The 14,365-nt window shown below is 62.8% G+C and overlaps 1 protein-coding gene across 5 annotated transcripts in view; it reads right to left on the reverse strand.

The window, feature by feature from the left end:
- Positions 1-14,365, reverse strand: part of GRB10 (growth factor receptor bound protein 10) — a 118,921-nt gene that overhangs the window by 10,551 nt on the left and 94,005 nt on the right. For 4 of the 5 annotated variants that reach the window (XM_066353849.1, XM_066353851.1, XM_066353850.1 and 1 more), the window contains exons 5-10: positions 7,693-7,849; positions 5,995-6,110; positions 4,824-4,892; positions 2,592-2,729; positions 1,387-1,497; positions 1,063-1,161 (exon numbers count right to left, since the gene is read on the reverse strand). In XM_066353849.1, coding sequence (XP_066209946.1) covers positions 1,063-1,161; positions 1,387-1,497; positions 2,592-2,729; positions 4,824-4,892; positions 5,995-6,110; positions 7,693-7,849 — 690 coding nt within the window. Of the gene's footprint in view, positions 1-1,062; positions 1,162-1,386; positions 1,498-2,591; positions 2,730-4,823; positions 4,893-5,994; positions 6,111-7,692; positions 7,850-8,643; positions 8,795-14,365 lie in introns of those variants that run through there. The other variant, XM_066353852.1, reaches the window with a different exon arrangement.

Here is a 14,365-nt window from a genome sequence, read left to right on the forward strand (position 1 = left end):
ATCACGGACTCGGCTGCTACCCAGGAGCCATGTGGACGCACTCGGGCAGCTGCTACGATACAGCCACGCAGGGCGTGACGGCACCATCAGTCTCCTGTAGACCTTACCGCCAGGAGACACCCCCCCCACCCCGGGGCGGTCTCGACACAGGCGGTCCCGCTCATCACGTGCCCCTCAGGGCTGGCTCTGACTTTTCGGGAAGTTGGGAGTCTGATTGTCGGTCATGATTAACCCTCCTGTCAAGTGTCTGTGGTCTCATCTCCGGCCTGGTCTTTCTATTCCTGTGCCTCCAACCCAGACCTCGTCCACCAGGGGCCTCTCCCTGCCTTCCACGCAGCCAGGGCGCCCTGGGTCACGTCCAGAGACCGCAGGGTCGGCTTACCTGGTGGGGTTGCTAAGGCATCAAGGGGGGCGGGGAGACCAGGGATTCTGCTGAGTGTCCCCACAATGTACAGGGCCCACGCTGACCCCAGATGTCAACAATGCCCCGGCCAGCAAAGGGCTCTGACCTTCCCCCCACATGCCCCCCGCCCGGGAAGCCTCTGTGAGAAGCACTGGAGAGACCCTGGGTGACAGACGGGGGACTCTGTGACAATGAGGACCGGGCGGTGGTGGCACAGGGCCGGGGCGTCTCCCGGGGACGGACGGGGGACTCTGTGACAATGAGGACCGGGCGGTGGTGGAACAGGGCCGGGGCGTCTCCCGGGGACGGACGGGGGACTCTGTGACAATGAGGACCGGGCGGTGGTGGCACAGGGCCGGGGGACTCTGTGACAATGAGGACCGGGCGGTGGTGACACAGGGCCGGGGCGTCTCCCGGGGGTGGACGGGGGACTCTGTGACAATGAGGACCGGGTGGTGGTGACACAGGGCCGGGGCGTCTCCCGGGGACGGACGGGGGACTCTGTGACAATGAGGACCGGGCGGTGGTGGCACAGGGCCGGGGGACTCTGTGACAATGAGGACCGGGCGGTGGTGGCACAGGGCCGGGGGACTCTGTGACAATGAGGACCGGGCGGTGGTGGCACCGGGCCGGGGCGTCTCCCGGGGGAGGACGGGCACCTTGAACAGACGGAAGGCGGTCAGCCAGCAGGTGCGGATCTGCTCGTCCTCGGCGCACAGCAGACGCAGCTCCTTGGTGTCGTGCAGGACTTTGTTCGGCTGCAGGAGACAGAGGGAGACGCCGTGAGTCACGGCGCGGAGCGGACGGCCGCGGTCTGACACCATCCAACAACCCTGTGTCCACCACACCGCTGCCTTCCCTTCTCATTTTAAACGAACCACCGAGGGGGGGCGGAGGGTCTGAACCCCGAAGCCAGGGGGGGGTGCAGAGCGTCAGCTGGCAGGGTCTCGGGGGGGGGGGGGAGCCGGCAGGGGGTCAGGTACCTTGATGCAGAGGCCGAAGTCGGTGGGGGCGCTGTACTGCTTCCTGCCCGCAATCAGGGAGAAGACGCTGCAGTCCTCCACGTCGGCCAGCAGCTGCAGGTGTCTGGGCTCCTGCGGACGGACGAGGGGTCACCGGGCAGCCCCCCACCCCCCGCCCCAGCGAGGCGAGCGCGGCCTGTTCTCGGCGGCAGGGGCGAGGGCTCCCGGGGGCGTGCCCCCGACCCCGACCACGGAGATGGGAAGCGGTCACCCTGCCCTTAACTCTCAGCCCTACGACGGTCAGAATACGCTGGACACTCTAGCCGGTCAGAGTGCAGGGAGTCAAAGTTCAAGGGGGAAAAAAACCTGAACCCCAAGGTCTCCGTGAAGAGGACAGGCTGCCAGCAGGTCCCATGCCACCTCCCTGGGTAGCGTGCCAGGCTCCGACTGTGCCCGCGGCTTTCCTCACTGCCCTGCCACTCTGCCCTCTGCCCGCCTCCACTCCCAAGCCAGCCAAGGTCCCCTGGGATCAGCGCCCATGAGGTCGGTGAGTGAGCGGTAAACCAGAGCCTGGGCTTGGGAAGCTGCCTACCCTGCTCCCTCCTCCGCAGGGGATGAAGCCCCCTCCCTGTCCCCCAGCAGCCAGAGATCAGCCTGAGGCTCAGCACACAGGTAGGGGCCCACCCACACCTCCCTCTTTCTCCAGCTCGAGCGCAGAGACCTCAGCTCTTGGGGGAGGGGGTGGCTAACGCATGACTAAGGTTCGCTGGGCACGCTCCCACGGCAGGCGGGGTGGCCACAGACAGGACCAGATTTGCCGAGAGGTACACAGACACCACGGAGACCCCAGGAAGAGAGAAGGCTGCAGGGAAACCCTTTGCTCTGTTGGCCTGAAGCATCTCTGATCTCCTCCCTGCTTCTTCAACTGGGGACCCAGGGGAAACGGCACCTCATCCCTTCCGACATCTGTGGTGGCACGGACAGACTGCCTCAGGGTGGAAGCACCCCATCATCGCCACCAGGAGACAGGAGGAGGGCGGGGTGCAGCCTGGGATGTCCTGGTCTATGCTACGCATCACCTGGCGTCTGAGGGAGGCCAGCCGACAGGCAACTCCAGTGCTGCTGTCCCCCGAGTCACCCAGCGGGAGTTTGGGGGTGCCCCCGAAGCGAAGCCCCGCCTACCCGCCCCGCCCCCTGGGACGCCACCGAGCAGGGCGCGCGCCCACCTTGGAAGACCCCTTGGTGGAGCAGTAGAGGCCGGATCTGCGCAGACACAGGTACAGCTTCTTCCACGACTTGCGCCCGAGCTCCTTGACGTGCAGGAACCCTTGGATCTCAGGGCAGCTGCTGGTGTTGAGGAAATTCTGTTGAGGAGCAAACGTCGTGAAGTCAGGGATGCCGGCCGGAGTGACGGCACGGAGGTGGCACTGGGAGCACTTGGCGCGATGGCATTTCCTGTGTCACTAAAGCACCTTGTGTGTGTGTGTGTGCGTGTGGCGTGTGTGTGTGATCAAACTGAGAGCTGTCCAGTAACACGCTTCCTTTCAAAAAAAAAAGATCTTAAAGATCCCGTCTAAATTGGTGACGGCAGACAGAACACCATCAGGATGTAAACGGGCGTTCTCCGGACGCGGAGGGAGAAAAGCACCAGAGCCGTGCATTTCTTGAAGGACAGGACAGCTCAGGAGCGGCCTTTCATCTGTCTCAGTTTTACATAAAACGTCTTATCTGGTCAAGCAGGAGGAAGCGCCTGGAGAAAAGGGACCAGGACAGCTCTGCTGCCTGCCACGCCCGTGCAGGCGTGTCTGTCTGTCTGCCATGCCCGTGCAGATGTGTCCGTCTGTCTGCCTGCCACGCCCGTGCAGGCGTGTCTGTCTGTCTGTCCATCTGCCACGCCCGTGCAGGCGTGTCTGTGTCTGCCACGCCCGTGCAGGCGTGTCTGTCCGTCCGTCTGCCACGCCCATGCAGACGTGTCCGTCTGTCTGCCACGCCCGTGCAGACGTGTCTGTCTGTCTGTCCGTCTGCCTGTCTGCACAAGCCCTCTCCTGATGTCTCCGTGAGCGCCTCCCACTGGCCGCGCGTCTTCCATTGGGAAGGAGAGGCCAAGAGCCGGCAACGCCGGCGAGGCGACCGGACAGAGATGGGACGTGTCCTCCTTCCACAGGTAAGACGGGCCACCGGGCTGGTCTGGCACAACCGGGGCTGGACCTCCTGGAGTCTCAGGAGACAGCTGCACACATGCACACACACGCACACACGCACACATGAGAGCCACCTCAAGTCAGCCGTGAGACTGGCCATCAGCCATCAGCAGCCGTTCGCTGTGCACGGGCCATGACCACTGACCGTCGACAAGTCCTGCCGTACGCTGTGGTCTGGACGGCTCTCCCGGAGAGACCGCAAGGCACAGCTCTGGGGACTCCCGTCCCTCAGGGGCAGAGACAGGTGTGGTGAGGAAACGGCAGAGAAAGAGGCTCGGGGCTGAATTTTATTTTAAGTGAGAGGAAGGGGGAGGTAGAGAGGCACTCGCATGAGCTCCAACCAGGATCCATCTGGCAACCCCCGTCTGGGGCTGATGCTTGGATCGCCCAAGCTATTCTCAGCGCCTGAGGCTGACGCTCGGACCAACCAAGCTATCCTCAGCACCCAGGGCCAACGCTCCAACCAATCAAGCCACTGGCTGTGAGGGGAGAAGAGGGAGAAAGAGGGGGAGCGGGAGGGGAAGAGAAGGGGGGAAAAGGAGGGGGAGAGAAGCAGATGGTCGCTTCTCCTGTGTGCCCTGACCGGGGATCAACCCCGGAACGTCCGCACGCTGGGCTGACGCTCTATCCATTGAGCCAATCGGCCAGGGCCTGGGCCGAGTTTTGCAGGAACAAAGCTTTAGTGGCTTCTCTCCCACTTGGTGGCGTCTGGTGTGTGGCTACCTGAGTGGTTGGCTTCCTGTGACATGTGACACACCGTGAGTGAGTACACACACGTGTAGGGGCAGCAGTATCTTTGTCCCCTCTTCCGTTCCCGACTCCCCTGGAACAGCATGAGTCAGCAGCCAGTGGACCGAGACCCCCCCAGGGGTCCTGCTCCCTCCACTGCCCTGGGTGTGAGCAGAGGCCCGGGGCGCAGACTTTACAGAGCGGAGGGACAGTGGAGGCCAGCGTCCCTCTCGGGGCTCCAAGGTGAGCCGGGAGCGCGGTGGCTTCCCCGTCCTGCCCTCTGCCTGCCTGGGCGGCTTCCATGTGGGAATACGTCTCCCCTGCTCACGCGGGCTCTTTCTGCTCTGCAGGAACCTGACCTACACACACCGTTCCCAAGCGAGCCTGCGCTCGTGGCTTCTCTGGTCCCCGGCCGGGGCCGAGGCTACTCTGTGACTTAAGCATGAGACTGCTCCAGGTGTCTGCGAGGCCGCGGCAGCTCGCGGGAGGGACTGCCGTCCGGGACCCAGAGGCCCATCTGCCCAGTACCTGCAACAGCTGGGTCTGACCACCGTTTGGCTGCTGGCACCCGGTCACCATCTGTTCTGGGAAGAAGTTCTACAGAAATGGGAAAACATGCGAGTTAAATAAACATTAGCTTCGCCGTGGGGAGGGAATAGGGAAGAGCACGCTTACGCGATCTAAAAAAAAATAAAAATAAAAAAAACCACAACAGAACACGTCGCGCTCCACGAGGACCATGTCCACATGCATTCGAGGTACGACCGCCTCGGCTAAACCCGTCACACGGTGGAGACACCTGCCCCACACGGCCGGGCCGCTTCCCTATACGCTGAGGGCGAGCTGGGAGTGTCTCCCGTGTGAGCGTGAGCTCACGTCTCAGGGCCGCCCCGCGTCTGGCCCCGTGACACACGTCACGGCACAGGACGCAGGGCTCTTGAAACTCATAGAGAGGAACACGGTTGGTCCACGCGAAAGGCTTCCCTGGCGCGGCCCCCGGCACAGTCAGCATGGTTTTTATTTCCAAGTGAAAAGCAACAGAGACCACCAGAGCCAGGCAGGCTGGGGCGACCCCCCCCTCCGCCCAACCCCCCCCCCCAGGCGGCCGCGGCTCTGCCTAAAGACTCGGGGCAGGGAGGGGGGGGCGCAGGCTACGGCGGGTCTGAGGCCCCGTCCTGATACCTCACCAAGACAAGCACCCTATACCATATACCACCCCCTAAAATAAAAATAAAACGGAAAAGCAAAGAAAATCCAGGAGACTAGCCCAACAAGCCTAAATATTAATTAATTTCTCAACTCAGTCTCGCCACCAATAAATTGAAAGAGAGCTATTTGCTGTGTTTGGAGCATGATGAGCTTTTCGAGCTGCAGAGGATGGGACCGATTTGTTCCCATTGGGGACCCCTTGCTCTCGCCCCCTGAAGAGGCAACGCCCCCTAGCCCACCGTCCCTCCAGGCGGGGCGGGGCAGGGCGCGCTCACCACCGCCCACGGGAAAGGGAGGCGTGGGGTCGGGGGTCAGAGGCTGAGTTCTGAGCTCTGTTTGCTGAGCAGCGACCCCGAGTCGCACACACCGGTGTCCGCTGCGCCCCCCCCAAATCTCAGGCACTTTGTCCTCCGCTGCTAGGAAACCCCAGGGTCCCAACGGCAAGATTTCTAAGAGTTCCACACCCCAGACCCGAGGAGATAAGACTCACTGTGGGATTTTTGAAAAACTCGTATTTTGCATAATTCTTCCTGAACAAAAATTTGCTTTCGCCGGCCATGGTGTTCTCCACCTGGACCACCAGCTCATGGTCTTCCAAGCACCTCTCTGGGAGGAAAAGTATCACGTGTGAGACGGGAGAGGGGGCACGCAGGTCTGACAAGGCAGCGTTCAAAGGGACGACAAAAATCTGGCTGGCGATCCCTTCTACAGACACCGCGCCCGACACGGAGGTCAAAACGGAACCATGCGCACCTCTCTCCCCCAGCGTGCCGACACGCGTCAAGAGGGAGACGTCCCCATTGGGCATTGGACAAAAAGTGGAGGAAGACTCAGTCAACACCCCCCAGTGAACGACTGTGAAATTAAGAAATATCGACTCTCCCAGAGCACATGGACCACGCCAACCGGGAGCCACGGAGAGACAGAGCGGAGAGCGGGCGCTGGGCGAGGGGCGGCGGCAGCAGCAGCAGCGAGAGCCACGGGCGTCTGGTCTCGTGACACTCGGTGCCTGCACACAGGCCGCCTGTGCGCACCCTGGCCCCCCACGCGGAAGCCCACACTCCATGCGGCCAGGACCCTGGAGGGTTCTCACTCGTGGGGCTACCGTGTCAGAGGGGAAGAACACACACATCACACACGTGCTCGTGCACACGCACTCACGGGAACACACGCTCACGGGCACATGCGTGCTGTCTAGCCTCCCTCTGCCCGAGTAACCGGGGCCTCTGGCTTCCCACGCTGGCAGAAGCCGCCCGACCACACCGGTGCCAAGTCCTCTCCCCCAGTTTCAATTCCCTCTCTGATTCTAAAAGCGACGTCCTCTTCGGATGACCTTGGGCGGCTCTTAAACAACCACCGGGCTTCTCCGTTAACTTCCAAGTTGGAACCGTGGGAAGATGTTGGCCAACTAACTACACAGCTCTTTTCTCCTTCCAGTCACGGATTTAAAAGAAAATCCTACGGTTTTGTAAGCCGTAGGGGGGCTTTATTATCCAATCAGGATTTAAACGAAAACCTGAAAAGTATCCTTACCTGAAATAGACCCGAGCAGAAAAAAACAAAACCCCCCCCCCAAGAAAAAAAATCTCTACAAGCTCTGTGAATCCTGTTTCAAGACGTGCCCTCGTTCTCTGCGTGTGCACACACACTCACACTCACGCACAGGCTCGCCCGTGAAAAAGCTGACACACCAGCTCAGAGACGCACTGCAGGACCCCCCCACCCACCCCAGAGAGGAGGTTGCAGTATGGCCTGCTTCCATTCCCTGTGCTCTCCTGCACTGTCACCATGGGGTCCCCTGGCCCTGGCGGGGGGGGGGGGGAGAGTGGCTCTCTGCCAGGGTGCCAGGTCCACCCAGGGCACTGCCACCTTCCTCCCCGAGCACAGGCAGGTGTGTGGCGAGCCCTGTGTCTCTCCATCGCTAACTCACTCACGGGGAGAACCTTCTCGCTGTGTCTGAGCCCCGCCTGGGGAACAATTGCTTCAACCAAAAAAGGGCCATACACCCTGAGAGCCCCCAGGAGGTGGGGGGGCGGGCTGGGAGGGAGGGAGGAAGAGAGGGGGGAGGGAGAGAGAGAAGAGGAGCGTGTGGAGGGCGACAGAGAGGCAGCCCGCCATGCCGTGACCTGTGGCGTGTGACCGTGGCGGTGCCGCCGGAGGGTGGGCGGGGCGCCCGCGTGCTGCGTACCTATCCCCAGGTGAGGGTGGTGCTCCACCAGCGCCCAGCTGTTGTCGTCGACGCAGTGGCTCCTGTACACCAGTAACTGGCACAGGTCCCTCGAGGTCATATCCGACAGGATCTCCACCACTTTGCAGGTCCCATCTTCGCCAAAGATTTTAACGTCCTGCAACAGACAAGGGGACGCTCACAGATGAGTCACTTTGGGTTTCTAAGGGATAGAAAAAAAAACAAAAAAACAAAAACCCAACAAAACAGAAAAAGAGCCTGGTGCTCCAACGCGTGTATAACTGTCCCTCCAGCGGGTGGTCTGCGGAGGGTCGCCCGGCCCTGTCCCCACCTCGGACCCCAGGCAGGCAGGCGCGGGCAGGCGCCAGGCGGCGTTCTGAAAACGCCTGGGACACTCAGGACAAGAACATGGCCGGACCTGAGGCAGGAAGCCCGTCTTAGGAAGCGGGGAGGATTTGTTTCAGTGAGGCTGGCGGCTGGGACCCAATGGGGAGAACAAACGGAACAGCCGAAATCCTGCAGAGTTCCTCACCTCCCAGGGCTCCTTTGTGCCCAGGGCCCTGGGGCAGCAGCTGGCATGCCCCAGGCCCTCCGCCCCGTGGCCACACCCCTCCCCGCCCCAGGTCTACGAAAGCTTAGGAGCCGCCTGAGAGAGATGAATAGGAACCCAGTGAAATGTAAAAATCCTAAGAAGAAGGGCGTGGCCAGAGCAGTCCCTGTGCTCTGCGGTGGCCTGTCCCCAAAGAAGGAGGACACACACACATCCAGGGGCCAGCTTCGTTTTTTCCGCGTCCTGTCCGAAGCCGTCCACATGAACGGCTCCCAGCCAGAGGGCGCCAAGCAGAGCGCCAGGGTGGGAGGCGCGCTCCGCCCCAGGGAACACACCCTAGGACGCGGCCCCCAGGGAATGCGCACACCACCACGGCGCTGCGCGCTGGAAAAAAACCTTACCTCATCGGCCTGGAAAAAACAGTCGGAGGAACAAGATGGCATTTTACACCCAAACTGCCTCTGGAAAGGGGGGTCTGTCCCAGGCTGCTCCCCGCCGCCCCTGGTGGGCTGGGCTCCCTTCCCCGGCTAGCCCACCAATCCTGGCCCGGAGGACCGGGTGGGCAGGCTCTCTCCAGGCTGTAGGGAGAGCCGGTCTCCCCCCACCCCTCCCTGCCTGCCTGGGCTCAGTCCTCTAGGTAGGGAATCAAACCACCTGGGCAGACCAATCAGGTCTCTCCCTGGGCCCGAAGCACCCGCCCCCACCCCTGGCTCCCCACGCTGTGGAATGCCCGCCCGCCTGCCCGCCTGCTGCCTGAGGTAGAGGTGAGAAGTACAGGGCGACCACACAATACTGAGACCGGAACGCCAGGCGCGTCCCTGCCAAAGTCCCCTAGCCCTGAAATAACACCGCGGCCGGCGGGCGCGCGGGCGGGCGGGCGCTCAGGGCCCGAGCACGTGTGCTCTCCGAATTCTTAGAAATCCGTGTCCCTCTGACTCACGCCTTCAGCTGCAGCTCGGAGCCAGCGGGAGCCTCCGGGGCCTGGGAGTGCCGGGGTCCTCACACACCGGCAAGGCCGCCCCGAGCTGTGTCCCCTGCCTCCTGCGCTCCAGACCAGGACCCAGGGCGTGCCTGGTCAGCTTATTTCTGCTGCGAGCAGGAGGCTGGCAGGAGAGGGCTCTCTCTGGGCTCTCTCGAGCAGGGATGACACCCCACTGTCCCCGACCCTCCCACCACTGCTCCTGGCTGGGGAGGAGGTAGGGCTCCCTCAGCCTTAAATCCCCAGAGTTGGGGGGGCTGGGCGGGCTGGGGGACCACCCTCCAGGTGGGCGGGTCACTGCCTGCCGCCTCGCCTGCCACCCCCTCACCCTGATCTCAAAGAAATCCCGGGGCTGGAGCAGCCGCCCCAGGAACCTGTCTCCAGCTCACGTTCGGTTCTGGAGAAATCCGCCCATCTTCCCCCAGAATTTACATCTCACTCGGTGAAAAGTTATACTTCTACAAAAACAAATTAAGCATTCAGAGAAAGCTGACGTGGCGGAGTCCATAAAAAAAAACCCACGAAGATTTAATTTAGACAAAGGAAAAAGAAAATGTCTTTGGTCTATAGACCTGCAGGCACACACAGATTTTTTTTTTTCCCCTTAAAAACAGCAATGAGCCCGAGACAAATCCTAAAAACACAGGACGCGTCGAGTTCCTCTTAAAAAAACAGTCTGCTGCCCAGCACCGTCCACCAGGTCTCCGGCGCCTGGCCACACTTCCCACTACCAAGTCGGCGCGTCCGTCCGTCTGTCCGTCCCGAGTCGTCCTCCTTCCCTCCGTCCCTGAGAGAGTGTGGTCCGCCCTGGAAAAGCAAAGGACACCCGAGCGCCTGCCTGGGCTCTCAGGCCCGGTCACCACTGTCCCTGCCCCCCAGTGGGCCCGAGCACCCGGGTTCAGTCACCACTGTCCCTGCCCCCCAGTGGGCCCGAGCACCCGGGTTCAGTCACCACTGTCCCTGCCCCCCAGTGGGCCCGAGCACCCGGGTTCAGGCCCTCCCAGCCACCCCGCACTTTCCTTCCCACTTTGCCCTCACCTCTCTGGGGCTCCCTCCGCCATCCCCAACGGTCTATATATAGTCAGAATATTAAAAGCTAAGATGTGCTTTGTCACAGGGCCATGTTCACTGATTCCCAGAAATGGCCGCCCTGGGCTGCAAGATCCATCCGCCCAGGGCCAGTGGGGGGTGGGGAGTGTGGAGTGGGGGGGGCAGGAAAGCAAGCGGGGGGGGGGGGGGGGGGGGGAGGCCATGGCTGCAGGCCTGTGGCACAGACAGACACAAAAGGACACATGGTCCAGCGACAGGACCGAGAGCCCCAGGCTGCCCACCCTGACCAGCTACCTCCCCAAACTGGGCCGGCCTGCCGGCCAGAGAGAAACAAAAGGCCTGAGCGGGAGCCTGGAATGCCACCGCGTGGCCCAGCTTCCGCACACAGGGCACCCGTGTGGAGCCGCAGGGGACGGGGTTGCTCACACACACAGGACACAAAGGAAGGGGCCGCCGGCCACCTTGCCTGCGAAAGCTCCACATCCTGAAGGGAGGGTTTTGTCCCAGGCCAACTGGGGTTTGTACAGCTCAGGCTTCGGTGCAACGGGCCTGGGCCAAGGACCGCTGGGTGCAGGCTGGCATGTCCTAGTCAGATGCCCAGGCTTCCTGCACATGGGCAGGCTGCAGAAGGTTCTCCTGGGCAAGTCAAGGCCTCTGCCCACCCCAACTCACCGCTGGCCGGGAGCAGAGCTCTAGGTGGGCACACTTTCCCTGCGCACATCTTGTCCAGGGAACATAAAGGCCCCGCAGGTAGTGCCAGGTGGCCCTGCAGGGCACCAGGAGCCCCACTGTGTGCTCTGGGACAGGCAATGAGTCACCTAAGACCCCGTGTCCTCGCTGCGGGGGGGGGGGGCTGCTCCGAGAGCCCCCCGGGGGACAGGGAGCAGGAGGCCCAGTGGGCAGACCGCCCTCGGCCCAGGCAGGGATCCACTGAGGCTGTCCAGAGTCCGGGCAGGCAGTGGGAACCCCGGGCTGAGAGGCCCGGCCGCTCTGGGCCTCAGTTCCTCACCTGTCACCTGGAAATTGGTGACAGCGGCCTTGTGGTGTCGGCCTGGCACAGTCTCCTGAGAGCCCCCTGGGCCTGTCCTCTGGGCTGCACTCAGAGGCCACTGGGAACAAGGCCGACACCGGGTGGGCTGGGGGCCCAGACCCTGAACCCCTGAACCGGCCTGCCACTCTGAAAGCACCGACGCCCGGCCCGTGACCGTGTCCAGGACCCTCTTGTCCTTTTCTCCGCCGCGAAGGACCCAGAGGAGCTGACTGCCTTTTAAAATAACAGTCACATTAAAAAACGCATGTTATGTCAACAGCGTGAAACTCTCCTCAGAGTCGGTGGGAGCGGGGGCGGGCTGGGCACGGCCACCTGGTCATAACGGGCTGAGCGGGGAACAGAGTGTCCCCCATCCCCAGAGCGAGAAGCGAGAAGCGGAGGCTTCGATCGATGCAGATGAAAAGGAAGGGGCCTAACCACACACTGGGGTTGACCTGCCACCGTCATCCATGGTCCCAAGCTGCATTCGGGGGAGCCCTGCCTTTTGTTTCGGGGACCCCACCAGGCGGTCCTGCTCCGTGGGCCGACGCACGGTGCTGACGGACCTGCAGGCCCGAGCGCTCGTGCTGAACTCAGACTTCCGTCTCAGCCTGGCCCACCTTGACCACACAGAAACGGGGCGCCCCGCCCCTCATCCCTCAGCCCTGGACGGACAGCTGCCTCTGAGGACCCGGGAGGAGCCCGCCAGAGGGGTCCTGCCAACCGCTGGGCAGGACCCAGGACCGCTCGCTGTGGGGTTCTGAGCCGGGACCTCTTGGGCCAGCTCTGTCTTAGTTCTGCATCTTGGTCTGAGACTCTCTGAGGGCCAATGTAAACGTGATTTCCAAAGTGCAGATGCGAGCAGGGCCAGTCAGTCACTGGGGGGCTCTGGCAAATAGGAGGAACCCCTCCATCCGTGCGAAGGGAGGAGCCAGCCTGGAACCCACCGGCCAGGAGGGGGCGCTAGGAGGGGGGAGGTCAACAGGGAAAGGGAGGCCGACTGCCAGGGGCAGAGGCAGCTGCGCTGGGCAGGTGGAGGGGAGGGGCCCCCTGAGACTGCAGGGGCCCCCAGCATCCAGTGTCCACGCCCTGCGGCAGCTGTCACCAGTCCTCCACCAGAGCGGGAACGGAAAGTCTCAGGAAGGCAGGACCATCACTCCAGGCCAAGATGAACCCGTGGGTGGGGGTGGGGGTGGGGGTGTGAACCCAGGACCTGGGGCTGCTAGTCCTTCTTCCGTTGGCAAGATGCCCCCCAACACGGGACCCTTCCCTGCCCAGAGGGACCCGACTTTCTTCCCAGGCGCATTCTGGGGTGCCCTGGAACCCCGCATTGGGAAGGCCCAGGAGGGGCGGAGGAAGGCCACAGCAGGGCGGAGCCAGGGCTCGCCCGGGTGGGGTTGGTGAAGAAGGTGTCCTCCTACTAACTCGCCTGCCGTCTGTTCTAGACGAGCGGCCCCCCTTCGGGATGTGAGGAGCCACAGCGGAGGCTGCCCCGCGCGGTGACATGGCCCGCATCACCATCACCACCACCACCGCCACCGCCACCACCACACTCGTCCCAGCTAGCTACGCCGACTGCACCTCGTGCATCCAAAAACACCAAAGCCTGCCTGGTTGTCTCTTCAACTTCAGGGTTTCAGCGCGAATTAAAAATACGTGAAGTCGGCACATTCTTTCTAAAAACATTAACGTTCTAAAAATAACTGACAAAGTAGTTCTTGGAAGTCTGGCCACGATTTGGACGTCCCTCGCGGACGGCCCCCCAGTGGAACGGCTCTTGCGGGCCCTGGGCGCCCGAGGGGCTCCAGGCAGGGAGCCGGGCCTGCCAGTGGCCAGCAAGCCTCCCCGGTGTGGGTGTAGTAACCGACAGCCGTGCTCCGGGTCCCAGCTCCCTCACGGGTTAACACCAGCACGACACCGGCCAGCGGGCGGAGTGCTCCTGGGGGCTCCGAACCAGCTGCCCGCAGCCACGTGGCCCTCCTGTCACCAGGACGTTGGTGCCCTCCCTCCTGCAGCCCCTCTAAAGCCGGCTCACCTGAGCCCCCTCAAGGAGCAGGGAACCCTGGGGAGAGTGGCCAGCACGCTCCCGCACCCCGACTTTTCTCCCAGGTTAGAAAAAGCCGGGCTGCTGCCTCCTCTGTGAGAACCCTCAGCCCCTGACTCCCTCCCGTGTCTCAGGGGAGCGACCCCCAGGACACCCCCCGGCATGACCCCCCCGCCACGGCCCCGCACCGAGGTGGCCCCCTCCGCAAGGCGGCCCTTGGACGCCCCGGGACCTGGTGCTGCACGCCCGGGGCGGCTGGGGGTGTGCAGAGAGAACGCACGTCTCTGGGACCAGCGCCCTGAGGGTGTCACTAGATGTCCTGTCTGCCTGTCCGTAGCATGACAAGGGCACATTCATGAGAGCTGGGAAGGCTGGTAAATTTAGAACATAAACGGAGAAGGACTTCATTCAGGGGTAGACACACCTCGGTGTTAGCTCTGTGCCCAGAGAAATCTAAGAAAGGGACGGTATTCACGGGCAACTCCCCCCCACACACCCACCGCCCCAGTGGCGTGGCTCCATGGGGACTCTGTTGGGGCTGCGGAGAAACTGATTCTAGAGCAAAAGCATCCGAGGAGCTCGCCGCGGTCAGTGGTCCTACAGGTTTACTTTCTTGGACGGTGTGCGGACCCCCCCCCCCAAACCCAGTATGAAATGAGCCCTTCCAAGGTGACAGGGGACGCAAAGGTCCCCAAACTTCTTGGGACAGGCGTGTTTCTCAGGCTGAGGGAGGCAGGGACAGGGAGCCTGCACTGCTTGCCGACTGTGGGACCCAGGAGGACAGAGAGGAGCCCAGAGTGCCCCGGGCGGGGAGGGACGCGGCTGATCCCTGCCCACCAAGATCCCCCCTGAGCTCAGGACCCCCGCTCCCGGACCTCCCTGGTGGCAGAAGGAGTTGTACCCAAGGACACCATGTCCCCGTGGGCTCTGCCTGTTCGGCTCGGGCTGAGGCTGAGCTACGTGGTCCCCGTGCACGTGATCAAACGCTGTGCGAAGGTCCATTTTGGCGCCCCGGCCTGC

Source organism: Saccopteryx leptura, chromosome 12 (genome assembly GCF_036850995.1).
Source record: "Saccopteryx leptura isolate mSacLep1 chromosome 12, mSacLep1_pri_phased_curated, whole genome shotgun sequence".
In the NCBI taxonomy this organism is placed as follows: domain Eukaryota; kingdom Metazoa; phylum Chordata; class Mammalia; order Chiroptera; family Emballonuridae; genus Saccopteryx; species Saccopteryx leptura.